Source organism: Schistocerca piceifrons, chromosome 7 (genome assembly GCF_021461385.2).
Source record: "Schistocerca piceifrons isolate TAMUIC-IGC-003096 chromosome 7, iqSchPice1.1, whole genome shotgun sequence".
In the NCBI taxonomy this organism is placed as follows: domain Eukaryota; kingdom Metazoa; phylum Arthropoda; class Insecta; order Orthoptera; family Acrididae; genus Schistocerca; species Schistocerca piceifrons.
The window spans coordinates 105,966,721-105,994,658 of NC_060144.1; the positions used below are offsets into that span (position 1 = coordinate 105,966,721).

Here is a 27,938-nt window from a genome sequence, read left to right on the forward strand (position 1 = left end):
GCACTCGTGACAGGGATACACTCCAACGCCACCGGCAAGTACAGCGACACGTACGGAACCTTATTACAGCAACGAAACGCCGGGACTGGCGCCAGACCTGCACACGACTCAATGCCACCCTCCCTATCAACTCCTCCAAGTACTGGTCTGCCTTCCATCGTCTTACTGGTTCCCTTTCCGCTCCCCACTACCCCCTTCTCCATAACGATCGCCCCCTTCCAGACAACCTCAGTAAGGCCAACCACTTCGCTTCCCACCTTTCCGAGGTCTTCTCCATCCCCGATGATCCCCACTTTGATTATTCTCTTTTCCCCACCGTCATGGAACGTGCTGATACCTCAGTCGCTCCACTTGCTCCTAGTCTCCAGTACTTGGGGCAGTTGCCCCCCTCCGACGTCAACACTCCCATCACAGCACAAGACATTAAACTTCTCCTCCAGTCCAAATGCAACACGGCCCCTGGTCACGACTGTGTCACCTACCGTCACCTTCGAGAAAGCCCCTATTCCTTCCTAACTGTCCTCACCCATCTCTGTAATGTCATCCTCTCTACTGGCTTCTACCCTGACCTGTGGAAGACCTCCCGCGTCCTCCTCTTCCTCAAACCCAACAAACCCCCTTCTGCCGCCTCTTCCTATCGTCCCATCTGCCTCACCTCCGTCTTCAGTAAGGTCCTTGAATCCATCCTCTCCCACCGTATCTATCGGCACCTTGCTCAACACCACCTCCTCTCCCTTACCCAGTGTGGCTTCCGACCCTCCTTCTCTGCTGACGACCAACTCCTCAACCTTGTTCACCTTCTGTCCCTCCAGCTCAACTCCCGTCGCTCCGCCATTTTTGTTTCCCTTGACCTCCAAAATGCCTATGACCGTGTATGGCATCCCGGTCTCCTCTTTAAACTCCAAACCTACGCCCTGCCTATCAATTTTGTCCGTCTGGTCGCTTCCTTCCTCTCGCACCGTCCTTCCTATGTCACCCTCCACAACACCAACTCCTGTATCTTTTATCCCACGGCTGGCGTCCCCCAGGGTTCTGTCCTCTCCCCTCTCCTTTATCTCTTGTATACAGCTGATATGCCCAAACCACCCCCACCAGTTCACCTTCTCCAATATGCTGATGACACCGCCTTCCTGGCTCTCTATCCTACCCTTCAACGGTCTCAACGTACCCTCCAAACCCACCTTAACCAGTTCACCACTTGGTGTAACCAGTGGCTCCTCCGTCTCAACCCCTCCAAAACCCAGGCAATCATCATAGGCCGTACCACTCGCTCCTTTCGCCTCCAAGATTTCTACCTCACCCTTTATGGTCGTCCTATCCAACTCACCCCCACCCTGAAATACCTTGGCCTCACCCTTGACCGACACCTCACCTGGACCCCTCATCTCCTGACCATCCAGCAGAAAGCCCATTCCCACCTCCGCCTGCAGAAACTCCTGTCCGGCCGGACATGGGGATTGCATCCTTCTACCATCCTCCACACCTACAAATCCCTCATCCGTCCTATCCTCTGTTATGCCAGCGTCGCCTGGATCTCCGCCCCCACCCGCTTTTACAAGGCTCTCCAAATCCTTGAACGCCATGCGCTCCGCCTTGCCTTCCGTATCCGCCTTCCTTCCCCCACACGGCTCCTGTATGAACTGATCCCCTTCCCCCACCTCCTCTTGTTCCTCCAACATCTCCGCATCCTTTACATTGTTCACAGGGTTGATCCCCCCCACCTTCTGGTTTCCTCCTTCCTCTCCACCCCTCGCCCGTTGCCGCGCCTCTATCGCTGTATCCCTCTCTCCACCTCCACACCCTCCATCTCCTTCATCAGGGCAATTTCCAACACCTCCCCCTCCCGGATGACGAACTTCGCCGTGACATATACCCTTCCTTCCAACTATAACCCGGCCTTGTTCCCCCCCCCCCTCCCCAGGGCCCCCTTCTCCTCTTTCCTCCTTCTCCCAGAGCGGATTTTCCTCCATCCCCCCCTCCCCTGAGACCCTGCACCCCATACTTGCCTCTCTCCTTCCCACCTCCCTCCCTACCTGGCCCTCTTCCGAGCGCCCCCCATTCCCCTCCCCCATCTCTTCCCCTCCCTCCCTTCTTCAGGTCTCCCTCATCTCCTTGAACCTGGCAGATCCTCTGTATTGATCATCATCAGTGTGCCACGTCAGTGTTGTGTTTCGTGCTGTTTCTCGTGTGCGTCCAGAGGTGTGATTTTAATTGTGTACTGCCTTGAGATTCGCCGTCAGTGTTACGTTGTGTGCTATGCCATCCGTCAACACCTTTATGCTCCAGTCATACTGTGCCTTGTGTTCTTTTAATCGTCGCAGTGTGTGGCTTTTTGTGTGTGCTACTTTTAAACAGTTTTTTTATCTCCATTTTACAGTCACCCCGTTTTTTGTATATTGCCTTCCATGATATTCTCCCTTTTTTATATCTATGTTCGCCTTCTTCTCTCCTTTGCTGTTTTTCAATGTCTTCTATTGTTTTGTTCTATGTCTTTCGGCTGAAGAGCAGCGCATATGCTGCTGCCAGCCCGCCCCGATGGGGAATTGAAATACAATAAAGAAAAAAAAAAAAAAAAATTGACGTTCGTCAGAAGCAACGTGTTGGCATAGAATTCCTATGCTGTGAAAACGAGACAGTGAGAAACATCCACAAGAGGTCGAAAAAGTTGTATGGAGATGCTGCTGTCGATTCCAGTACAGTTAGACGGTGACCAAGCAGGCTACGTGAGGAAAGTGGGCACAGCAATATATAGGATTGTCCACGCAGCGGCAGGCCTCGTACTGCGCACACTCCAGACAATGTGCAGAGAGTTAACGAATTAGTGACTGCTGACAGACGCATCACAGTGAACGAATTGTCACGCTACGTTGGGATAGGGGAAGGAAGTATTTGCAGAATAATGAAAGTGTTGGCGTTAAAAAAGGTTTGTGCCAGGTGGGTTCCCAGGACGTTGACAGTGGCTTCCAAGGAAACAAGAAAAACGGGATGCAGCAAACTTTTGGAACAATACGAGAATGGTGGAGATGAATTTCTTGGAAGAATTGTGACAGGTGATGAAACATGGTCCATCATTTTTCACCAGAAGCGAAGAGGCAATCAATGGAGAGGCATCATGCAAATTCACCCAAGAAAAAAAAAATTCAAAACCGCACCTTCTGCTGGAAAAGTTATGGCCACAGTGTTTTTTGATACCGAAGGACTATTGCTTGTGGACATCATGCCAAGTGAACCACCATAAATTCTTATGCGTATGTGACGACACTGAAGAAACTCCAAGCTCGACTGAGTCGTGTTCGACCACATCGGCAAAAGCAGGATGTTTTGCTGTTGCACGACAATGGCGGCCACATGTCAGTCAAAAAATCATGGAAGCGATCACAAAACTCGGATGGACAACACTGAAACACCCGTCTTACATTCCTCACCTGGCTCCATGTGACAATCATCTCTTTGGGAAACTGAAAGACTCTCTTCGTGGAACAAGGTCTGAAGATGATGACTCCCTTGTGCAAGCTGCCAAACAGTAGCTCCAACAGGTTGGTCCAGAATATTACCATGCGCGTATACAGGCGCTGGTTCCAAGTTGAGAGGGATGGAAATCATGTGGTGAAATGAAAATATTGTTCCTAAAGGATGTATCTACACACTGTAAAACTTTCAAACATGTAGAATAAAAGGTCGATTCAAAAAAAAAGTGTGCACTTCATTTGGAGTGACCCTCGTAAAATACAAATTTAAACTGAGTGATCAGTCATCCCTCACGCTTATTAACTTCCCCCGGTACATACTTTTGCTGCACTTTCCGTTTCAGAATTTCATCGCGTGCGCAAATTAAACATGCTTCACGTAAAAGGAGAAGTCTCTCCTCTCGCGACTAAGCGGGAATGGTAAGTTGGGCGTTAAGTACAACCCTCTATGAGCGGAACGTAAGAGACCGAACATTACTATAGCCAACCTACTAGCTCAAATTTGATGACTAGGTAACTTTTCTATTTTTTCCATTGCTTTGAAATTATGATCCGCGGTACACTGGTGTGACTTAGGTACGGAATTTCTTATCCATACATCCGGCGAGTTACCCAGATCGCTTTCCGCCCGGGACATCACACAACGTAGCATAAATAGGTTTTAGGACACTCGTATGTAGCTAGCTCACCGGATGGTTGACCAGCTTCTATCCTTCCCATGGCCTGCCACGTAACAGACGTCGCTGATACATTTCACAACCTGAACAAGCATCAAGGCGTATACAGGCGCCCGAACCGAAAATGTTAACTCTTGTGGTTCACATATTTTACTCATGCCCCAATTACTAGTCGGGTGAATAGGTGTCCTGAGAGAGTCAGCAGAACGTCATTGTTTCCTGTCCTGGGTAGGTACCCATTGGTTGTGCTTCAACAGGTTCGACACCGAACACTGTTCTCAAAATACACCCATACCGTGACTCGTTTTAAATTTTTAGAAATTTAAAAATGAGCAGTTCACAAAGTGAAGAAACATAATATCCTACGACTGTCAATGAGTCACTGTTGGAATCGGTCAATTCATTCACTACTAACCATTAAAATTGCTACACCACGAAGATGACGTGCTACAGACGCGAAATTTAACCGACAGGAAGAAGATGCTGTGATATGCAAATGATTAGTTTTTCAGAGCATTCACAACAAGGTTGGCGCCGGTGGGGACACCTACAACGGGCTGACATGAGGAAAGTTTCCAACCGATTTCTCATACACGAACAGCAGTTGGCGGGCGTTGCCTGGTGAAACGTTGTTGTGATGCCTCGTGTAAGGAGGAGAAATGCGTACCATCACGTACCCGACTTCGATAAAGGTCGGATTGTAGCCTATAGCGATTTCGGATTATCGTATCGCGACACTGCTGCTCGCGTTGGTCGAGATCCTATGACTGTTAGTATAATATGGAATCGGTGGGGTCAGGAGGGTAATACGGAACGCCGTGCTGGATCACAACGGCCTCGTATCACTAGCAGTCGAGATGACAGGCATCTTATCCGAATGGCTCTAACCGATCGTGCAGCCACGTCTTGATCCCTGAGTCAACAGATGGGGACGTTTGCAAGACAACATCCAACTGCACGAACAGTTCGACGACGTTTGCAGCCACATGGGCTATCAGCTCGGAGATCATAGCTGCGGTTACCCTTGACGCTGCATCACAGACAGGAGCGCCTGCGATGGTGTACTCAACGACGAACCTGGGTGCACGAATGGCAAAACGTTATTTTTTCGAATGAATCCAGGATCTGTTTACAGCATCATGATGGTCGCATCCGTGTTTGGCGACATCGCGGTGAATGCACATTGGAAGCGTGTATTCGTCAACGCCATACTGGCGTATCACCTGGCGTGATGGTATGGCAGCTATTGGTTACACATCTCGGTCACCTCCTTGAACAGTGGACGATACATTTCAGATGTGTTACGACCCGTGGCTCTACCCTTCATTCGATCCCTCGAAACCCTACATTTCAGCAGGATAATGCACGACCGCATGTTGCAGGTCCTGTACGGGCCTTTCTGGATACAGAAAATGTTCGACTGCTGCCCTGGTAATCTCATTCTCGAGATCTCTCATCAATTGAAAACGTCTGGTCAATGGTGGCCGAGCAACTGGCTCGTCACAATACGCCAGTCACTACTCTTGATGAGCTGTGGTATCGTGTTGAAGCTGCATGGGTAGCTGTACCAGTACACGCCATCCAAGCTCTGTTTAACTCAATGCCCAGGCGTATCAAGGCCGTTATTACGGGCAGAGGTGGTTGTTCTGGGTACTGATTTCTCAGGATCTATGCACCCAAACTGCGTGAAAATGTAATCGCATGTCAGTTCTAGTATAATATATTTGTCCATGTAGAGATACGAAATGGAACGATCACATAGCCTCAGTCGTAGGTAAATCAGATGACAGACTGCGGTTCATTGGTAGAATACTGAGGAAATTCAGTCAGTCTACAAAGGAGACTGCCAATAAAACACTCGTGCGGAACACCCTGGAATGTTGCTCTAGTGTGATGGCCCATATCAGGTAGGATTAACAAAGAATATTAAACAGATACCGAGAAGGAAAGTACGAATAATGGCAGGTTTGTTCGACTCATGAGATCGTGTCTCGATGATGTTGAGAGAAATGGACTGGCAGACGCTTGTAGGTAGACGCGGACTATCCGCTGAAAACATGAAGTTTCAGCAACTACCTTCAGGTGAAGAATCTAGGGGCATATTACTCCCGCACGTATCTCTTTCACAGAAATCTTTAAGATAAAGTTTGACTAATTACATTGTGCGCAGCAGTATTTAAACAATGCGCACCAATATTTAAACAATCATTTTGCCCGTTCCCCATAAGTGGATGTATCTGAAAAAGAAACCTTATAATTGTTATTGACTGTGGTTTTCAGAGTAAATGAAGATGTAGAAGCGCTTATCTTTTGACTTTGCATTCTCACGACTGAATCGACCAAGTTTGTGAGATGGCCGAAACTAGTCACGTGACAGTTCTGATACATATATTTGCAAAAGTAGATAATTATGCTCGAATTGGGGTATAAAAAGGGTCTTTAGGCCACCGGTAGCAAGACTGTCCCACTTAAAGAAATCGAAGGAACAAAAATGGTAACTGACAAATGCAGCGATCACATCAGCCCAAAAACAAAGTATGGACCATTCCCGTCTTCCATGACGCACACTGCTTAGTGGGATAGTACAGGCCAAGAGATCCCCTAGAAAACCTGTTTTGTGCTTTAGAGACAGCGTCAAGAGAGGAATGAAGGTATTTAATATTGATTGGGGCAATTGGCAGGAGATACTTAGAAGGAGAGGCAGCATTGGTCGTATTTTTTCTTTTTTTTTTTTGTTTTATTAATCGCAACATCGATTTTCGGTCACTTAGTGACCATCCTCAGTGCTGTAATATACAATTTAAATTGGTAGGCACTGGTGTCAACAAACTTAGAGCGATCACATATATATAATCATCTTGATTTTCTTTATTGCTTCCTCAATGTTCTGTTTGAATAACATCGGGGACACACGACCACTTCTTTCACTACTAACACCTTTCATGCGCGATCCTTATAAGTACAGTCCCGTTTCTGTGAAAATTGCAGATCACGTTTCGTTCCCTCTTGTATGTCGGCTACTTTCTAAATTTCGAAGACTCTAGTCAGTTAACATTGTCTAAAGCTTTCACTGAATCTATAGTTACCATTAAGGTAGGGATGCTTTCTTTTTTCACCAACCTGTCTTCTAAGTCGTAGGGTTAGTATTGCCCCGCGTGTTCCTATTTCTCTCTGGGATCCATAGCTGATCTTCCCCGAAGCCACGGTATACAAGTTTTTCGATTTCTCTGTAAATAAATAGTTTTATTACTCGCAACCGTCATGAAATAAATTAGAAAAAGATCATTATAAAAACGATATGTATAAAAATTTACGTCGTGAACGAATTATCAAACAATCCTGTGTCGTTACTGTTATTATCATTTTTAAATTTCGGAACAGAAATTACGTTGTTGAACACATTCAGGTCCAATCCATGGTATTTCCAGCTCTCTCAAGAGTAGACCTTATGAGTTAAGTGGTTTTACACTACATGACGTATGTTAAGACCGGTTCCGAACAGTGTCATATCTTGCAGTTCACTGAGTATACTATACACTACGATGACATCGAGTATGGATTTAAGTGTCAGGAAGTCTCTTCTGAAAGTATTGGTATGGAGTGTAGCCATGTATGGAAGTGAAACATTGACGATAAATAGTTTGGACAAGAAGAGAATAGAAGCTTTCGAAATGTGTTGATACAGAAGAATGCTGAAGATTAGATGGGTAGATCACATTACTAATGAGGAGGTATTGAATAGGATTGGGGAGAAGAGTTTGTGGCACAACTTGACTAGAAGAAGGGATCGGTTGGTAGGACATGTTCTGAGGCATCAAGGGATCACCAATTTAGTATTGGAGGGCAGCGTGGAGGGTAAAAATTGTAGAGGGAGACCAAGAGATGAATACACTAAGCAGATTCAGAAGTATGTGGGCTGCAGTACGTACTGGGAGATGAAGAAGCTTGCACAGGATACAGTAGCATGGAGAGCTGCATCAAACCAGTCTCAGGACTGAAGACCACAACAACAAGACGACAAAAATCATGGCATAGCGATATGTACATATACAGATGGCGGAAGTATCGCCTACACTAGGTATAAAAGTGCAGTGCATTGGCAGAGCAGCCATTTCTACTGAGATGCTTTGTATGGAAACGTTTCCGACTTGAATATGGCCTCACGACGGGAATTAACAGACTTTGAAAGCAGAATGATACTTGGGTCTAGACGCATGAGACAGTCCATTTCGTAAATCGTTAAGAGGACTCAGTGTTCCACGATTCGGAGTGTCAAGATGGTGCAGAGAATACCAGATTTCAGTCTTTGCTTCTCACAACGGACAGCACAGTGACCTTCGGCCTTCACTTAACGACACACAGCAGCGACGTTTGAGTAGAACTGTCAGTGCTAACACACAGGTACCACTGCGTGAAATAACCGAAGAAATTAATGTGGCGAAACGTCCCCTTAGAAAATTTATTAAATGAGTGTGCTGGTAAACCTCTACATTATTTGATTTTTAGAGAGCTGAGCAAAACTGAACGTACTCAGATATTTCTCGCTTTACTTATTCTGACTAAACTGACACACAATATTTTTAGCGCCACGCAATCTGACTTTCAATAATCCCCACAAAAGAATGGCCCTGACTAACAATAATCTATACCTTTCATGAATCGCTTACCTCACAAAAATCTTCGTTACTCGAACTACTGCAATACAGCGAGCGCCAATACTACCAGCTATATAAAAGATTCTAACTACTGAAGGCATAGTTAGCAAATGAAAGATTCTGGTAGAGAACAAATAATGTATTTACCTTAATAGTGTTCAAAAGTCAGTTCATGACATCCAGTCTTGTTCTCGTTATTCATCCATCTCTCTCTCCCTACATCCACCAATGCTGGAGGCTCACCTCCAACTGCGCAACGCTACGTGCTGTTCCCATCCAACTTTCCAACACTAAATAGCGAACATTCCAACAATGCCAACCAGCCACAGACTGCACGCAGCACAGCCAGTGATTTTCATACAGAGTGCTACGTGGCGTTACCAACATAAATACCTAAACAGCCTACTTACAGTGGGACTTACGACGAACGAATCCAATTGGACAGTGCGGCGAAATTTTGCGTTAACGCCTATGGCAGCAGACGACAGACGCGAGAGCCTTGCTAACAACACGACATCGCGTGCAGCGTTCACCTTGGCTCGTGACCATATCGACTGGACCCTAGACGACTGAAAAACAGTGCCGGCCGGGTGTCCGAGCGGTTCTAGGGGCTACAGTCTGCAACCGCGTGACCGATACGGTCGCAGGTTCGAATCCTGCCTCGGGCATGGATGTGTGTGATGTCCTTAGGTTAGTTAGGTTTAAGTAGTTCTAAGCTCTAGGGGACTGATGACCTCAGAAGTTAAGTCCCAAAGTGCTCAGAGCCATTTGAACCATTTTTTGAAAAACAGTGACCTGGTGGGATGAGGCCCGAATTCTGTTAGTAAGAACTGATGGTAGGTTTCGAGTGCGGCGCAGATCCTACGGACCTAAATTGTGAACAAGGCACTGTGCAAGCTGCTGGTGGCCCCATAATGATGTGGGCTGTGCTTGCATGGAATGGACTGGATCCTTTGGTCTAGCAGCTGAACGCATCATTAACTAGAAATGGTTGTGTTCGGCTACTTGGAGACCATTTGCAGTAAAAAAAAAAAAAAAAAAAATGAGTTTCATGGACGACAATGCGCCATGTCTCTGGGCCACAACTGTTCGCGATTGGTTTGAATAACATTCTTAACATTTCGAGTCAATGATTTCGCTTAACGGCTCGCCCTACACGAATCACATCGAACATTTATGGGACGTAATCGAGAGGCCAGTTTGTACACAAACTCCTGCACCAGCATCACTTTCACAACTGTGGACGCCTGTATAGGCAGCATGGCCCCAATGACTTGTTGAGTCCATGCCAAGTCGCTGCACTCCGCCAGCTAAAGGTCTCACATGATATTAGGATATATTCCGTGAATTTTGTCACCTTAGTTATCTTCGGATTGTAGAAAGAGCACTCTCCATGTTCTGCGATATTGTGCCCAGGGCACGGGAGATATGATGTTTCATGGTCGGTGTTGCAGTCTGGTGACCGATTTTAGAGTAGAGTCACATGTACAAACGTGCAGTACACACCGCTGTGGTGTGTGTACTGTAAGACCTTCGGTACAACCACCATCATATTATTTGACTTGTCGCTCTAACGAAGTAGGCGAGTGTCAGCAATATGTCTCGTTGTCTTATCGTGGTGTGTTTATCTTCTGCCGTTAGATCAGACGATAGAAATGCCACTTGCACGCTTAGAGTAGCAGATTGACGGTGACCAACTTTAAACAGAACTTGATTCATTTTCACACACATTTATTAAAATAATAAAAGGTATGGACATTACATAACTTGATTCTGGATGCTGTTTACAATTGACAATCTGAAGTTGCTTTGGTCTTGGTATGTTAGTCTTATTCTCACATATCTCTGATACTTGACAAAATGTCTATACATTTATCTTCATGGCTATGTACAGGAATATGGTAATCTTATTAGCTGCAGACTGAAACTTGACTATAGACTGGTACAGACTAATGCAGACTGGTGCAGACAAATGCAGACTGACTTATCAGAGGTCTGTACACTTCTTATAATACCTCGCACGTTCAGGTATCACTGCATGAGTGTGATCAGCGAGGAGAAAAGGTTCTACGTTAGCAGCAATCTCATTGGCTGCGTTACATATTAATACGCGGATCGATGGAAGTAGAATTTGGTCTGTCTCTAAGGCAGCGCCATCCCGTAGTGCAGAGATGGACGATTGCTGTGCCTGCGCTGTTGTGCTTAGCGGAGCGTGCTCTAGTGGGAAAGTTGTGTACGCGCTGACTACGCGGAACTATGTACACAACAACCGCCATAAGCTGTTTCCAGCATTTTCTACAGTTTTTGTTGTTGTGAGACATGAGTTTATGTTTTGTGCAGCGTTTGTAAATATTAGAATACTGCATATTGAAGTATTCTGTAATATATTACAGCTGCTTTGTGGATGTAGTTAATTCTCTGAGTTCAGCGTTTAATCGTGAGCTAAATTCTGTATATTTTTTAAATTCAGTTACATAACGTATGGACTCTTAAGCGATACTTCATCAATCGAACAGCATGCTGTGTAAGTAGGCTGTTTAGGTTTTTATGTTGGTAACTCCACGTAGCGTTCTATATGAAAATCACTGACTGTGCTGTGTGAAGTCTGTGGCTGGTTGGCATTGTTGGAATAGTCGCTATTGTAGTGTTGGGCAGTTGGATGTGAACAGCGCATAGCGTTGCGCAGTTGGAGGTGAGCCGCCAGCAGTGGTGGATGTGAGGAGAGAGATGGCAGAATTTTGAGAGCGGACAATCTGGACGTGTGTCCGCCAGAAAGAGTAAATTTGTAATACTGGATATCATGAACTGATATATATGACTTTTGAACACTATTAAGGTAAATACATTGTATGTTCTCTATCAAAATCTTTCATTTGCTAACTATGCCTATCAGTAGTTAGTGCCTTCAGTAGTTTGAATCTTTTATTTAGCTGGCAGTACTGGCGCTCGCTGTATTGCAGTAGTTCGAGTAACGAAGATTTTTGTGAGGTAAGTGATTCATGAAAGGTATAGGTTATTGTTAGTCAGGGCCATTCTTTTGTAGGGTTTTTTCAAAGTCAGATTGCGTTGCGCTAAAAATATTGTGTGTCAGTTTAGTGATGATTAGAATAATCAAAGAGAGAAATGCCTGAGTACGTTCAGTTTTACTCAGCTGTTTGAAAATCAAATAACGTAGAGGTTTATCAGCCCAGTAATATTTTGTTTTTCTAAGGGAACGTTTCAGCTGTACACAGAAGATCATGTACCATGGAAAGCGAGATATTCGCAATTGAATTAACAATTTTTCTTGTGTTGAAAGTGGAAATTTCTCTTATTGGCCAATACTTTCTGTTTCAATTTTTTAAAATGTTTAACTGGATTTTTATAACACCTCCTCTTAATTTGACTTCATTTACTTACGATTGGTGTGTCGTAGAGTAATAATATAACACATAGGCTATTAAATACTAGTGCTTAGAGCCATTTGAGTCATATTAAATACAGTATTAACAATAATTTATCGTCTTCACCACTTTTAAATTTGAATAGAATATTTGTTTCCATTTACATGACTATGTTGTACCGTTGAATAATTTCTCACATCTGGGAAAACTTCCTTATTATGAGGAATTTTTCTATTTCAGAAGAATACTGCAGAGCGCATAAAGTGAATGCTGTTACTTCAAAATGTAAATAAGAAATTGTAATAAACTTCCGTTACAAAGCTGACTTGAGGAGAAAATCTGAGAAGGTTTCGAAGGTACAGCACTCTCCCCTACCTCTGTTGATGGGTATTATATCAATTTTTAAATTCCATACTTTTCTGACCTCGGTGCTCATATTTATTCCTTATACAAAACGCTAATATTATTAATACTTTTCACTCGTATTTGTGATTTTAGATTCTTAAGTTCAGCAGTGGCAACCTTCCGCGGCTTGCTTGTGCAGCTAACCGCGCTTAACATACGTACAGGTATAGCATGTAATGGAAATATATTTTCGCTATTTCCTGAGCTTCGATGTCAGTCGAATGTGGAATATAAAAGCTGATACTATCCTCGCCATCACTTGTGAGCTGGGAAAGCGGGTTCGTTCTAAAACCTCAGGGTATAGCAAATGCAGTGAAACACAAGATGTAGTATTGTTTCTGTTATTATTATTTGTATCTTTACCGTTATTGATACAATATTTTATACACTGTAATGGTACCGATAACTACTAATTCTAAGACAACAGTTTGTGAGATGTAAGTGCCTGCCTAAAGGCTCTGAACTATGACCGAGCGAGGTGGCGCAGTGGTTAGCACACTGGACTCGCATTCGGGAGGACGATGGTTCAATCCCGCGTCCGGCCATCCTGATCTAGGTTTTCCGTGATTTCACTAAATCGCTCCAGGCAAATGCCGGGATGGTTCCTTTGAAAGAGCACGGCCGATTTCCTTTCCCATCCTTCCCTAATCCGATGAGACCAATGACCTCGCTGTTCGGTCTCTTCCCCCAAAACAACCCAACCCATCTAAACAATGCAGGTGAAATATAGGCATAAATAAACTTTTGCTGAGGTTCCTAACAGGTGGAATAATGACGTACCTCGACAGAGTATAAGTAGCTACCAGAGACGAATCACTTTATTTAGCCACCTTAATACTTCACGTACTAAAATATCCTCTGGCGTTTATTTTTCAGCAGGACAGCCGCGTCACCATCTCGCTGTCACCGGAGTCGGCGTTGATCGGCCTGAATACAACAACAGTGAGGGGAATCCCCTACTACAGCTTCCGTGGGATTCCTTACGCAGTTCCCCCCGTGGGGCAGCTACGATACAAGGTAAGACTTGTAACACATGTATTACCAAGGACACTACAACCATTTCTTTATCTCTTCGACTGAATAACTATATTAGTTCTTTTGCATAGTTTAGACACAGACTAGTTTGACCTAGGCTTTTCTTTCCTAGCTGGGGATTGAGCATTGTAACATAAAGATTATTAGGGCATTAAGAGTATTACGGTACTTTCTGATCGTCTAGTTCTTGTCGAGCACTGTTAACTGTCATTATTGAATTATTTATTTCTTCCCATTTAACTGTTCCAAGCAGGGGTGATTTGAAACTGAGACATAGTATCCTAAACGAGTCTTGTGTGGAAACTTCTAGCTGCTGGTGAAAACATGAAAATGGGTATACGTCTTAAGTACTGAAATATACTCATTATAAACTTAACGTAAGGGTGGTATTGGGGTCTAAGGGACTTGTATTTAATCTTCAGTCGGTCTTCGAATTTTGTCTGTCACTTATCACTTCTCGCACCTCTGTGAAAAATTTGTATATATTTGAAGAACTCCAAGTTTCAGTGTGGTTCAGAGTGCCTATATACCTTGATGGGTAGGACATTTCTAAGGTAAATTTAGGTACAAGTGCATTCCATTTCCAGTAGAACCATATCTAGTAAGAAACCAACTATCGAACTGAGGACAGCTAGAAAAATTAATGGAATAAATGAAGTGGCGACCCCACTATCATATTTTGTTTTTTCTAAGATCCAGCAAATAATTATAGAACGAAACACCCATTTCCGGTTGACCAATGGAACTGTGTCTCTCCCCCTTTCACCACATCAATCCGTCCTCACTTACTTTAATGTCGATTTGATACCCGTAGGATCCATTTTCTATCAGTCCCTCCAAGCGCTCGAATGCCATGCATTCCACCATGCATACTGCTACCGCCTACCCAACTCTGCTGGAATGATTTAACAAAAAGACAAACACCGTACAAGCAGGCCTTGAAGCCCCAACGTGTAATTCTTCAAATTTCTTACAGTTTTACCAACTGTAACGAATTTGGAGAATTACACGTTTGCAGTTGGCTGTACAACGAATATGAATTGAAATGATTGTATGGCATTAATGGCCGAGAGTCCCCAACTGGAGAGGTTCGGCCGCCGAGTTGAGAATCTTTCCAGTTGACGCCAAGCTGGGCAGCTTAGTGTCGATGATGATGGTGAGGGCGACACATAACCCACTCCGTTAGCGGAGAAATCTCCGACCCGTCCGGGAATCGATCCCGGGTCCGCTGCATGACAGTCAGACTCCTGACTACTCAGCTAAGGGGGTGGACCACCTGAAAAAGTTTATTGTTTAGGTTTCTATATGAGTTAGTGGTAGCGACCATCTTCATAGGAAGGCTATAACTATTAGTACTAGGTCTGTTAAAAAAATTCCTGAACTTTGTCCACAGAATATTTTTGCGTTTGCCTTTTATCTATTGTGTGTTGTGTCCTTGGAAATACTGTCCTCCACAATTGATACACCGCTCCCAATGTAGTTTTCACTTCCGAAGGCAGTCTCTGTATGTCTCGTGCTGGATCGCGCGAACCGTCGCCTGCCAGTTTTCTTTTATCTCGTCAATCGTTGTTAATATTCATCTTTTCAACGGGGTTTTCAAACTTTGAAAACAAAAAAAAAGTCCGCAGGGGCCAGTTCTGGAGAGTACGGAGGATGAAGCGGCACAGTGATTTCGTTCTTTGTGCAATAGTCGCGTACCAGCAGGGATGAATGGGCGGGTGCGGTATTGTGATGCAAGAGCCATAAATTGCCTCGCCACATTGCAGGCCGTTCCCTTCTCAGATTTTCTCGCAGGATTCGCAACACGTCTCGATAGTACCATCAATTAGGAGTTTGTCCCTGTGGCACGAATTTTGGATGAACTAATCCTCCAAAGTCAAAGAAAACAATCAGCATCGCTTTATATTTGACCTGAACTGACGAGCTTTGTCTTGGAGAATCTTTACCGACTATTGTGAAGACTGAACTTTGAGGTCAACATCGTAACAGTATACCCACATCTCATCACCAGTTGTGATTCTCTTAAGGAACATCTCATTCTCATTTGCACGATCTAAAAGCTCTTTACAGATAGTGAAGGTCTCTCTGTTCTTGACTCATGAGCCGTGGGACGAACTTGGCGGCAACGTGATGCATTCCAAGATGCTGTACTGGGATTTCATGACACCATCCAACTGAAATGTTACATTCTTCTGATTGGCACCTACAATTCCGTTGAAGTTCTTGACATGACCGTCGTCGTTAGACGTCGAGGGGGATCCTGAACGGGAAACGTCTTTAACTACCGTCTGGCCATTTTTGATCCGTGTGAACATACTCGTAACACCGAGTATGGCTTAAGCCCTCATCAGCGTAGGTTTTCTGCGTCATTTGTAGTGTCTCTGTAAAAGCTTTCTTGAGTTTCATGAAAAATTTAATACAGACGTGTTGCTGCTCTAACTCTGCATCTCGAAATTCACAAACCGTGCAACGCAACCAGGAACGTACTTACAGCTTTTGCGTGGGCTGAGGGGGTCCAACACTATCATTTAGGAAGGTAAACCTGTCTTCGCCCACCACGTAAAAAAGTTTTGCTGTTAACGCCAATAGAGTCAATCAAGCAGAAATTAAAAAATCCACCAATACGTTAGCATTCATATTACATGCGGGTAAAACTGTAGAGAAACACTAACTGATCCAAGCGTCTTTAAATGAAACATATGTATCGTAACTATTGAGGTATTTATTTATGAAAAAACAGCTAATTGTAAGCTAACATTGGAGATAATTATATCTTTTTGAATATCATTATTAATCATTTATATTAAGCAATAATATTATTATATTAGTCTTTGTATTTAAAATGTGACACTTTGGCGTTTTGCTGTAACTTCAGGTCGTAAGTTAATTTAAAAATAAACATTAATTACTTTAATTTAAATTATTATATTTAGCCTTTTACGTCTTGCTGCTGACTTACTGATAACTTCTTCACAATCTAGTTGCACCGCCAGATCACGATGAACACTCATTAGAGCATGACCAGTAAGTCTTTCACCTCCTATTTTATTCCTTACGTAAGTTTTTAGCCTCTTCATAGTCGACATCTTTCAGGGGTCGCCGTTGACACTGGGAGTGTGGCTAATATGATAGGAAGCTTTTTTATCATCACACTGAGCTATAACTTCTATTGCAGTGACATGTTTTTCATCTAAAGATTTCCAGTGATTGTCCCATATCTCGCATTCACTCAGAATTGTTGTGCCTACATTCGCAGCAAGAAATATTTGCGCTATCTTCTTAAGATTTTCTTTTGTCCTGGAGTCATTATTGGTTTTCTCAGGCAGAAGTATCTGAACTCCTCCGATTTATTCTTCACGTGGTTTAAAACAAGCATCAAGTTCTGTGACCACATGTTCAATAAGAGGTTAAAATACAATTCGACGATAATATATTTCAGCAGTTTCTGCTGGTACATTGCTGCGCTGAATTTGCCTTCCAGTCGTTCTTGGAACAGTTATGTCACTTGAGCTCATCTGCTTTGCCTGCTCGATAAGGACTGAGAACTCACTTTCATTCGGAATATTTTAAGAGTAGTTTTAACTGTTTTTCAGTTATGGGTAAACAGTTAAAACTACTCTTGCAGTTATGGGAAGTGTTCATCAGGTCAGCATTGACCTTCTGCATTACTTTATTCAGGTTCGCTGTATATGCAAAATCTTTTCGTAACATAACAAGCGACATGATAAATTGGCTATTTTCCATGGCAGTCTGCAGTTGGTATGCTTCAGCGACGACATCCCTACTAGCAGCGTCTTGAAGGGCCTGAAGTGTCGCGCGTACTGCAGGAAGCATTTCTGCTAATCTCTCAACAGCCACATGCATCTCGGTCCACTGCGTCTCACAAAGGGAGATCAGCGTTGAATGAGATGAGTCAGTTTGATCTGAAATTTTCTTCGAAAGGTTGTCCCGAAGTGGAGATTTCCGAAAAAAGTTTACTATACTTTTTTATTGTTCCAATACAGTTCCGTATCATAGGTATTTCACACGAATGCGCAAGAACTAAATTAAGAACATGTGCCACGCAGTGTACAAATTGCGCTCTCGGATATTGTTCTGCAATTATTGTTCTCACGCAATGTTCTACTCAATACAGCACTGAGCAATAACTAACAGACACGCAACAATGAGACTTCCGACAGTTTCATATCAAACACTGGCTTGTGCAGTGGTGCCAACGACATTTCGCTCCAAAGGAGTTTTGCTATTTGGGGAGCAAAATAACTGATGATGGTCGAGGTAGAGAGAATATAAAATGTAGACTGGCAATGGCAAGAGAAGCGTTACTGAAGAAGAGAAATTTGTTAACATCGAGTATAGATTTAAGTGTCAGGAAGTCGTTTCTGAAAGTATTTGTATGGAGTGTAGCCATGTATGAAAGTGAAACATGGACGATAACTAGTTTGGAGAAGAAGATAATAGAATCTTTCGAAATGTGGTGCTACAGAAGAATGCTGAAGATTAGATGGGTAGATCACATAACTAATGAGGAGGTATTGAATAGAATTGGGGAGAAGAGGAGTTTGTGGCATAACATGACAAGAAAAGGGACCGTTTGGTAGGGCATGTTCTGAGGCATCAAGGGATCACAAATTTAGCATTGGAGGGCAGTGTGGAGGGTAAAAATCATATAGGGAGACCAAGAGATGAATACACTATACATATTCAGAACGACGTAGGTTGCAGTAAGTACTGGGAGATGAAGAAGCTTGCACAGGATAGAGTAGCATGGAGAGCTGCATCAAACCAGTCTGAGGACTGAAGACCATAACAACAACAACATTGTTGGCGCGAAATCACAACTATTACGGGATTGTTTGAAAAAACGTCGTAGACAGAATAAACAAAAAAGCTGTCAAGTTGATCACCCTAAACGTGTTGAGGCACAAAGAAGCTGTACCTTAGATGGCCATGCAGTCCAACATCCCATTGGGTATAATGAAAACCATCAGAGTCATAATGTATTTATAGAACAACGTATAATAGGTCGTGATTTCGATTATAACACAAAATTAACATTCTACATCTTTATTCTTCCTGTATACATATTCATTTCTCAACATAGTCACTCTGGCGACGAACACATATCTTCCAACGAGAGAACAGATTGTTGATACCGTCACTGTAGAACGTCTGACTTTCTTGACGAAGCCACTCTTTCTGCGGTTGGAAACTCGATTACAACACACTGTTTCTCACGCACCAGTATGGTTACTTTACACATCGCCATGCTGCACGGTACTACAAGGGTTAGACCTTAAATAGTGGCAACTATTTATTCACAAGCGATACAGAAGAGTTACGTGCTTGCAATCGTTACTGTCCTCCAAAGTAGTCACCTGCGTGGTGTAGAACCCGTTGCCAGCGATGTAGCGTAGAATACCGTTGGCAGAGCCTGTCCTGTTGATGGTGCGAATGTAGCGGTCTAATGCCAGTCGAATCTCTGGAACAGTTCTGAAGCGAATGCCACGAAATGGTTCCTTCATCTTCGGAATCAGATCAAAGTCACAAGGACTTAAGTCTGGGGAATATGATGGATGGTACATTACTTCTCAGTCCCATCGACAGAACAGAACAACCAAAGCTTGCGCTGTATGCGCCCTCGCATTGTCATGCAAAAGATGGGTGGGTTGCGCAGAAAGTGTCGCCGCTTCTTTCGCAAAGCTGGTCGCAGGTGATGCTCCAAAAACGAACAGTAATACCGTGCATTGACAGTCTGCCGTGGAGTAACGTAATACGTTAGCATAACACCATCACAGCCGTACACGAGAATCGCCATAACTTTAGACCGCTCCATTTTCACCATCAACAGAACAGGCTCTGCTGCTACGCCTTCCACATCGCTGGCAACGGGTTCTACACAACTCTGGTGACTACTTTGAAGGACGGTAACAGGTACAAACATGTAACTCTCTTGTTTCGGTTGTTAATAAATAGTTGCCACTATTAAAGTTACAACCCCGTATTTGTAGACCTCTAACGTCAGAGGGGTAGCAATTTGCGTCAGCGAAGCAGGAAAGTCGACAGAGTAATACACATGACATGTAATACATCATGAGAATAAAAGAATCGTAGGCATTGCTTTTCAGAACACTGTCATACTTACATTGCGTTGTTAACAATACGAAGACATACAGTAACCATAAGAAAAGGTACAATGAAAATCCCTAATATGAGCTGCCTCTTGCCTGTAATTATCTCATGTAGATACAAAAGAAAAAGATTAATCTCATTTTCTGTTACAGTTGTCTATAGAAACGATTTTGTGGTTAGAACTTGTTACAATGTCTCGTTTAACTCACTAATATAAAATAGGACAATGTATGGAAGTGAAACGTGGACGATATATAGTTTAGACAAGAAGAAAATAGAAGCTTTCGAAATGTGGTGCTACAGAAGAATGCTGAAGATTATATGGATAGATCACATAACTAATGAGGAGGTATTAAATAGAATTGGAGAGAAGAGAAATTTGTGGCACAACTTTACTAGAAGAAGGGATCGGTAGGTAGGGCATATTCTGACGCATCAAGGGATCACCAATTTAGTATTGGAGGGCAGCGTGGTGGGTAAAAATCGTAGAGGGAGACCAAGGGATGAGTACACTAAACATATTCAGAAGGATGTAGGTTGCAGTAGGTACTGGGAGATGAAGAAGCTTGCATAGGATAGAGTAGCATGGAGAGCTGCATCAAACCAGTCTCTGGACTGAAGACCACAACAACAACAACAAAATAGAACAAATGACCGATCTCTCGCCGGCCGGAGTGGCCGAGCGGTTCTAGGCGCTATAGTCTGGAACCGCGCGACCTCTACGGTCGCAGGTTCGAATCCTGCCTAGGGCAGGGATGTGTGTGATGTCCTTAGGTTCGTTAGGTTTAAGTAGTTCTAAGTTCTAGGGGACTGATGACAGCAGCAGTTAACTCCCATAGTGCTCAGAGCCATTTGAACCATCTGACCGATCTCTCTTGATGCGAGCATGTCACAGTATTTATGTCAACGGCCGTGTCGCGGTGGATACATGAGTTTCCGTCAGATCAACAAGACTGCAGTTAGATACTGCCGGTCATGGCCGTGCTTGGATGAGTGACCATCCGGGTACGCCGCAACCTGTCGGTAATTTTTCGTTTGTCTTCACGGCAGAGGGCAGAGGAGGGGAGGTGGCGTCAAGTCTGTGATCACCAGACTTTACATCCAGTGTCCTGGAGTAATCTCCAAAGCTCTCGACAGTCTCATGAGGTACGCACATGCGACAGTGTTGGCGATCTGTCCATCGGAGGAGGACGTTGGCTTCTGAGGGACCCTTAGGGCTGTTAGAGAGGAGTAGATTATGTACGCCACAAACGTGGCATCACATTACATAAGCACATGCATTAGTCACCAACATTAAATACTTACTTAAAACAACACACTTCGCGAAGTAAAGGTGCATGTGAGTGCAATGAGTAGCAAATACACTACTGGCCATTAAAATTGCTACACCAAGAAGAAATGCAGATGATAAACGGGTATTCATTGGACAAATATATTATAGTAGAACTGACATGTGATTACATTTTCACGCAATTTGGGCGCATAGATCCTGACAAATCAGTACCCAGAACAACCACCTCTGGCGTAATAACGGCCTTGATACGCCTCGGCATTGAGTCAAACAGAGCTTGGATGGCGTGTACACGTACAGCTTCAACACGATACCACAGTTCATCAAGAGTAGTGACTGGCGTATTGTGACGAGCCAGTTGCTAGGCCGCCATTGACCAGACGTTTTCAAATGGTGAGAGATCTAGAGAATGTGCTGGCCAGGGCAGAAGTCGAACATTTTCTGTATCCAGAAAGGTCCGTACAGGACCTGCAACATGCGGTCGTGCATTATACTGCTGAAATATATGGTTTCGCAAGGATCGAATGAAGGGTAGAGACACATCTGAAATGAACGTCCACTGTTCAAAGTGCCGTCAGTGCGAACAAGAGGTGACCGAGACGTGTAACCGATGGCACCCCATACCATCACGACGAGTGATACGCCAGTATGGCAATGACGAATACACGCTTCCAATGTGCGTTCACCGCAATGTCGCCAAACACGGACGCGACCATCATGATGCTGTAAACAGAACCTGGATTCATCCGAAAAAATAACGTTTTGCCTTTCGTGCACCCACCGTCGCAGGCGCTCCTATCTGTGATGCAGCGTCAAGGGTAACCGCAGCCATGGTCCCCGACCTGATAGTCCATGCTGCACAAACGTCATCGTACAGTTTGTGCAGATGGTTGTTGTCTTGCAAACGTGCCCATCTGTTGACTCAGGGATCGAGACGTGGCTGCACAATCCGTTACAGCCATGCGGATAAGATGCCTGTGATCTTGGCTGCTAGTGATACGAGCCTGTTGGGATCCAGCACGGCGGCCCGTATTACCCTCCTGAACCCACCTATCCCATATTCTACTAACAGTCATTGGATCTCGACCAACGCGAGCAGCAGTGTCGCGATACGATAAACCGCAATCGTGGTAGGCTACAATCCGACCTTTATCAAAGCCGGAAACGTGATGGTACGCATTTCTCCCTGTTACACGAAGCATCACAACAACGTTTCACCAGGCAACGCCGGTCAACTGTTGTTTGTATATGAGAAATCGGTTGGAAACATTCCTCGTGTCAGCACCGTGTAGGTGTCGCCACCCGCGCCAATCATGTGTGAATGCTCTGGAAAGCTAATCATTTGCATATCACAGCATCTTCTTCCCATCGGTTAAATTTCGCGTCTGTAACACGTCATCTTCGTGGTGAAGCAATTTTAATGGCCAGTAGCGTACCTTCCCAGTTCTGGTGGCAGGACCTGCCCTTGGAGGTATCCCAGCCATTCATGCCACCCGACTTTATTATACAGTAGTTATTTATTTGTGGGAAATCTTGATACATTACATAGTAGAGATCATTTCCCAGTAAATGATTTGTGTTATTCACAACAGTAATACCTCGTCACATCGATAACATGTATACTATGAAGTAATGTCAAGAGTAAACTGTATTAGCCATCTCGCTGAATATAAGAAATTTTATCTATGTTTCTATGAAACGAGATTGATGTATAAATATGCAAGAACTCTGTGGCCGCCATCTCGCTTAATATAGGACATTTATCTATACGTGTAAAACGGGATAAATATATAAAAAAATACTAGAAATCCATGTGAGCTCGAGTTATAGAACGTGTAATGCTTGGAGTGTACGGTATTTGGAACTCGAGGTCTGGGTTATATGTTACTTGGGGTGTAGGTGACCATTGCCTGAAGCCTTATTGTGCGGTAGCGGATGTCTAGATTGGGTGCTGTGCATGTATTTAGGGTTCATTCAGAGATGGATATAATAATATAGCTCTTGTAATTTTTAGGCTTTTATCTTGTTTTTTAGATGTTTACATAAAATGTCCTACATTCAGCGAGATTGCTAATGCAATTTGCTCTCGACGTAACTGCATAGTTTACTTTTTCCTGATGATACATATTATCGGTGTGTCTAACACAAATCATTTACTAAGAGATGATTACAATATAATGTATCTCTATCTAGCCGGCCGGAGTGGCCGTGCGGTTCTAGGCGCTATTGACTGGAACCGAGCGTGATGTCCTTAGGTTAGTTAGGTTTAAGTAGTTGTAAGTTCTAGGGGACTGATGACCTCAGATGTTAAGTCCCATAGTGGTCAGAGCCATTTGCACCATAAGTTCATCGCTATTTTATCGTACTAAAATTTCTGTTGCATTGTTTCTATTGTTAAGGAAAATGCTTAAGAGTTGTAGCTGAGCCACTGACAACCCATTCCCTAAAGCGGGATTCCAAATAATGAACAAATAAAGAGAAGTCACTCTTCTCCGTCCGTACCAGGAGACTCTCGTCACCAGCAATTATAGACTCATTCGTGAACAATAATACGCCGGTACTTGTAACAGAGAAACACCAAACTCAGTACAACACTACCCTTAAGCTCAAGTAGGTACTAGACGCATTGCGGTTTTACGATATTTCTCCACGCTGTCCACTGTTTCGAAAAAAACAAGCACCCCTCGCTTACTCCCAAATAAAGGGTACTATTAGCCAACTCCAAAGCACTTTCGTCAATTCTCATAACCATAACTTTTTCCACAAAATATCCCCATATTCTAAAAGTGCATCAGCCGCTCCACCACTAACACATTTAAACTCACCAATCACAACGCATGAAATAAATTCCGTGGTTGCAAAGAAATGACAACACAACTCACAGTATTGAGTCAAACATTCATCATCGTTATCTTCAGAAATGTCTATAGTTTTTCTTCCAAAAATCGTAGAACATGTATAACATAGGGTAAGGTCGGGTAAGAGTACATGTCTAGTAAGATTTCGCTATGGCATTTTATGTACACTGCCATCACTGACCAACAGATCGTTATCTTCAGAAATGTCTATAGTTTTTCTTCCAAAAATCGTAGAACATGTATAACATAGGGTAAGGTCGGGTAAGAGTACATGTCTAGTAAGATTTCGCTATGGCATTTTATGTACACTGCCATCACTGACCAACAGTGAAAAACTACATTTAATTGTTGCTTCTACAGCGACATCATAACACGTAATCTTGAAGAGCTCCGCCACATTCCTCAGTTAGTGCAAGTAAATATGTTTTTATTCCAAATTATGTAATATGTATGTTGTATATCGTAAGCAATAAGCACTGTCTAAATACACTCAGTCTTCAGTCCACGAGTGGCCTACCGAGACTATCCGACCGCCGTGTCATCCTCAGGGAGGATGTGGATAGGAAGGGGTGTGGGGTCAGCACACCGCTCTCCCGGTCGTTATGATGGTATTCTTGACCGTAGCCGCTACTATTCGGTCGAGTAGCTCCTCTATTGGCATCACGAGGCTGAGTGCACCCCGAAAAATGGCAACAGTGCATGGCGGCTGGATGGTCACCCATCCAAGGGCCGGCCACACCCAACAGCGCTTAACTTCGGTGATCTCACGGGAACCGGTATATCCACTGCGGCAAGGCCGTTGCCTGCTGCCTAAATACTCACCTGAAAATAAAATTATGTGCCAAAAGAATCACAGTTGTGTGAGGAACAAACCACGGCACGACAAACAGCGGAACCAAGCAGAGACTGTCATTTGTGATATTTTTTTGAACAGTTTGGCGCATAGTTTAAGAGTACTCTGTAAGACAGCGGAAAAGACAATGCGCGTACTCTGTGCTAACCAACCCCTCCCTCTTTGTTTCTAACGGTTACTAATCCAGGAACATCCATTAGGCACACAGATGTGAGTGTTCTGTTTCGATCTGCATATTCTAGAGTGGCCGCAATCCAAACAGCTGAGAATTCCTTCGAATCAACGGGAATATTCGCGCTCAATCCGGATGTCTTCACAGCAGAAGACGTTGGTCTCTCAGAAATCAATGAGAGAGGCGAATTTCCAACAACCGAAGAAGGCAAAGGAGTTCAACAGAAGGCAAAGGAGTTCAACAGTAGCCCATGGACAAACGCTGCTCATATGTGACAGATGATTTGTCCGTGCAGTCACCAGAAAAAAACCAAGAACGTGACACAAATGAAGTTCAGAGTGCTGATATGTGAACAGGTGTAGAACAATCCAGTATTTATTCATTGCCAAAATATGATGGACCCATAACAAAAATGACAATGGCAAAAAAAAAAACGAAATTTTGTCAGGGTGTCTGTACAAAAGTTAATTGTTGTGAGAACAAGATAAACCAGACAAAACAAAGAAGAGACAAAATACCAGTACCGAACAATGGCAGAATCTCTAGGGCTCATCTGGACTCAACCGCTCCATCCTCCTCAGGAACAACCAGGTCCAAATCCAAGGAGGGGCCTGATGTTTTGAACTGCCCAGGGTGTGGTGAAGCCTACAAGGAACATACCACAGGAGACTGGCTTTCTTTCCCCTAATGCTTTGCACTGGTTGTTACACCAAGTTGCAGGCCATCTAAAAAATTCTTCCTTTCTAAAATCTAACCTACTCTCTAACGATACGTCTTCCTTCTGATCCATCTGAACCCCATTCTTCAGAAATGCCATATAATCTGTCCTCTCCAAGCACATACACAAACATCTCGAATGCCACTTGCCTCTTCCCACCTGCCAGTATGACTTCCGTTCGAATTTTTCAGCAGACGATCATCATCTACCCGTAGTTTACCTCGTATGTCTACAGTGTCTTTCTGCACACTGCCACCAATTGCCCATTTTTTCCCTTCATTGTGATTTTGACACCTTATACGAAGGTAGGCCGGCAGTGGCAACACTACGCCGCTCTTCGGCCACAGATAATACATTTATTACAAGTGGAGACGAAAAACGAAACAACACGGTGGATAGACAACAGTAGACACACAATTTTAAAATACATGAAGTCGTTCACAAGTGCAGCGTCCAAAGAAAAACGTTCAGCACTCGGGCACTAACAGAGACGACAGAAACGGCACATGTGAACGAAGGAGCACAAATGACGAAACACCGAATCACTAACACGATGGCACACACAAAACACTGTCGACGATCTCCGGCGAGCGAATGTTCACTCTACGTGTACAAGTCTGGGGACATGCCAAAAGGGGGAAAAGGTGGGGGAGGAGGGATAGGGGAGGGTGTCGATGAAAGTGGCAGAGGAGATGGGAGGGGGATAAAATAAGGTAGGTAGGTAGGGGGGTAGGGGAAGCCTGGGTGGAGGAGAGAGAGAGAGGAAGGGATAGAAGGATGTCTTTGGGAAAAAACACAGGGTGTGGTAGGGGAGGATCAAAGTTGTTAGGAGGGGTAGATGGAGGGGATGAGGGCATCATCGTGGAGGGGGAGTTGGTGGAAACCACCTTGCGCGAGGGTATGGAGAGATGGAGAGCAGGTGGGACGCGGGAATACAGGTGCGGCAGCGGACAGGGGTGGTAGAGGATGGGAGACACAAGCGGGTGAGGGAGATTAAGTTTACGAGAGGTTTACAGGATCTGTATCCATTCGAGGAAAGGGAGGATGTGCAGGAACGGAATGAGGTCATACAGGATCCGTGTGGGGGAGGGGAGATGGATGAGATAGGTGAGGTGGAGCGCATGGCATTCTAGGATGAGAAGGGATTTGTAAAAGGTAGGAAGGGCGGAGATCCAGCAGAGGATAGGGCGGATGAGGGATTTATAGGTGTGGAGGATGGTGGAGGGTTCCAGACCCCATGTGCAGCCAGAAAGGAGCTTGAGGAGATGGAGTCGGGAGCGTGCCTTGGCTTGGATTGTCCGGAGATGGGGGGTCCAGGGGAGGCGACGGTCAAGGGTGACGCCAAGGTACTTGAGGGTAGGGGTGAGGTCGATCCCATTCGCACATGAATATCTGTAGTATTTACATCCTCCTTCCACAAAAACCCAAATCGTCCAGCGCTGTCCTTGATAATCACACTCGTCCGCTCACGTAATGACAGCAGTAATATCAATAACACAGCAAGCGTCTATCGTCTCCTGAAACAATCCGTGTATGTAGTTCCACTATGGTATTATTTCCCATCTCCAGCAGAATGCGCGTTTCTAGTCACAGAATTGAAGCATATATTTTCACAATTTTTTAACTGTTCTTATATCTTTCAAAATTAGGTTTCTCGCCTGCTAATATTGGCGCTACTATCACAACGGACGAAAATACTACTACTAGGGTCATTACGTATTGATTTACGCTTTAATTTTTCGCATCATTTATTGTGCCCCATTCACTACAACTGCAAGTATGTACTGCTTTTAACAGTAGGTGGCAGGACAATTACTGGAAGTGTAATCCCGGCGTAGTACAGCCGTATTTCCCAACTGTTATCATGGAGTGTGATCAGAAATGACTGTGCTGGACGACAGGGTTTCCATCAAGGAGGGGGTAAACACTGCAGATATTTACAGGTGACTGGTGGTAGTATGAGGAGAATGTGCACCATGACGAAAAGTGCTTTTGCAACGACAACGTTCATCCAGTTACGAATCTGAAAACACGCGTGACATCGCTTAAATGTAGTGTCACATCCACCGTATTCTCCTTACTTGGCCCCCTTTAACTTCTGTAGGCCCTCTGAGAACCACTCTTCTGGTGTCTGTCGGTCACACCGCAGGACTGCTGCACACAGTTCCTGAAAGTCTACGAAATGATGTCCGTGCAGAGGAGTTTTCATAGCGCCACATAGTTGATAATCATATGGGGGCCACGTCGGGAGGACAGCATGGATGTGGCAGTACCTGGAACCCCATTTCAGCG

General features: G+C 44.2%; 1 protein-coding gene across 1 annotated transcript in view; it reads left to right on the forward strand.

Annotated features, from left to right (window-relative positions):
- The window catches only part of LOC124805485 (toll-like receptor 3), a 216,510-nt gene that overhangs the window by 156,663 nt on the left and 31,909 nt on the right, over positions 1 to 27,938 (forward strand). Inside the window, exon 5 of the mRNA XM_047266048.1 lies at positions 13,464 to 13,604. Coding sequence (XP_047122004.1) covers positions 13,464 to 13,604 — 141 coding nt within the window. The remainder of the gene's footprint in view (positions 1 to 13,463; positions 13,605 to 27,938) is intronic.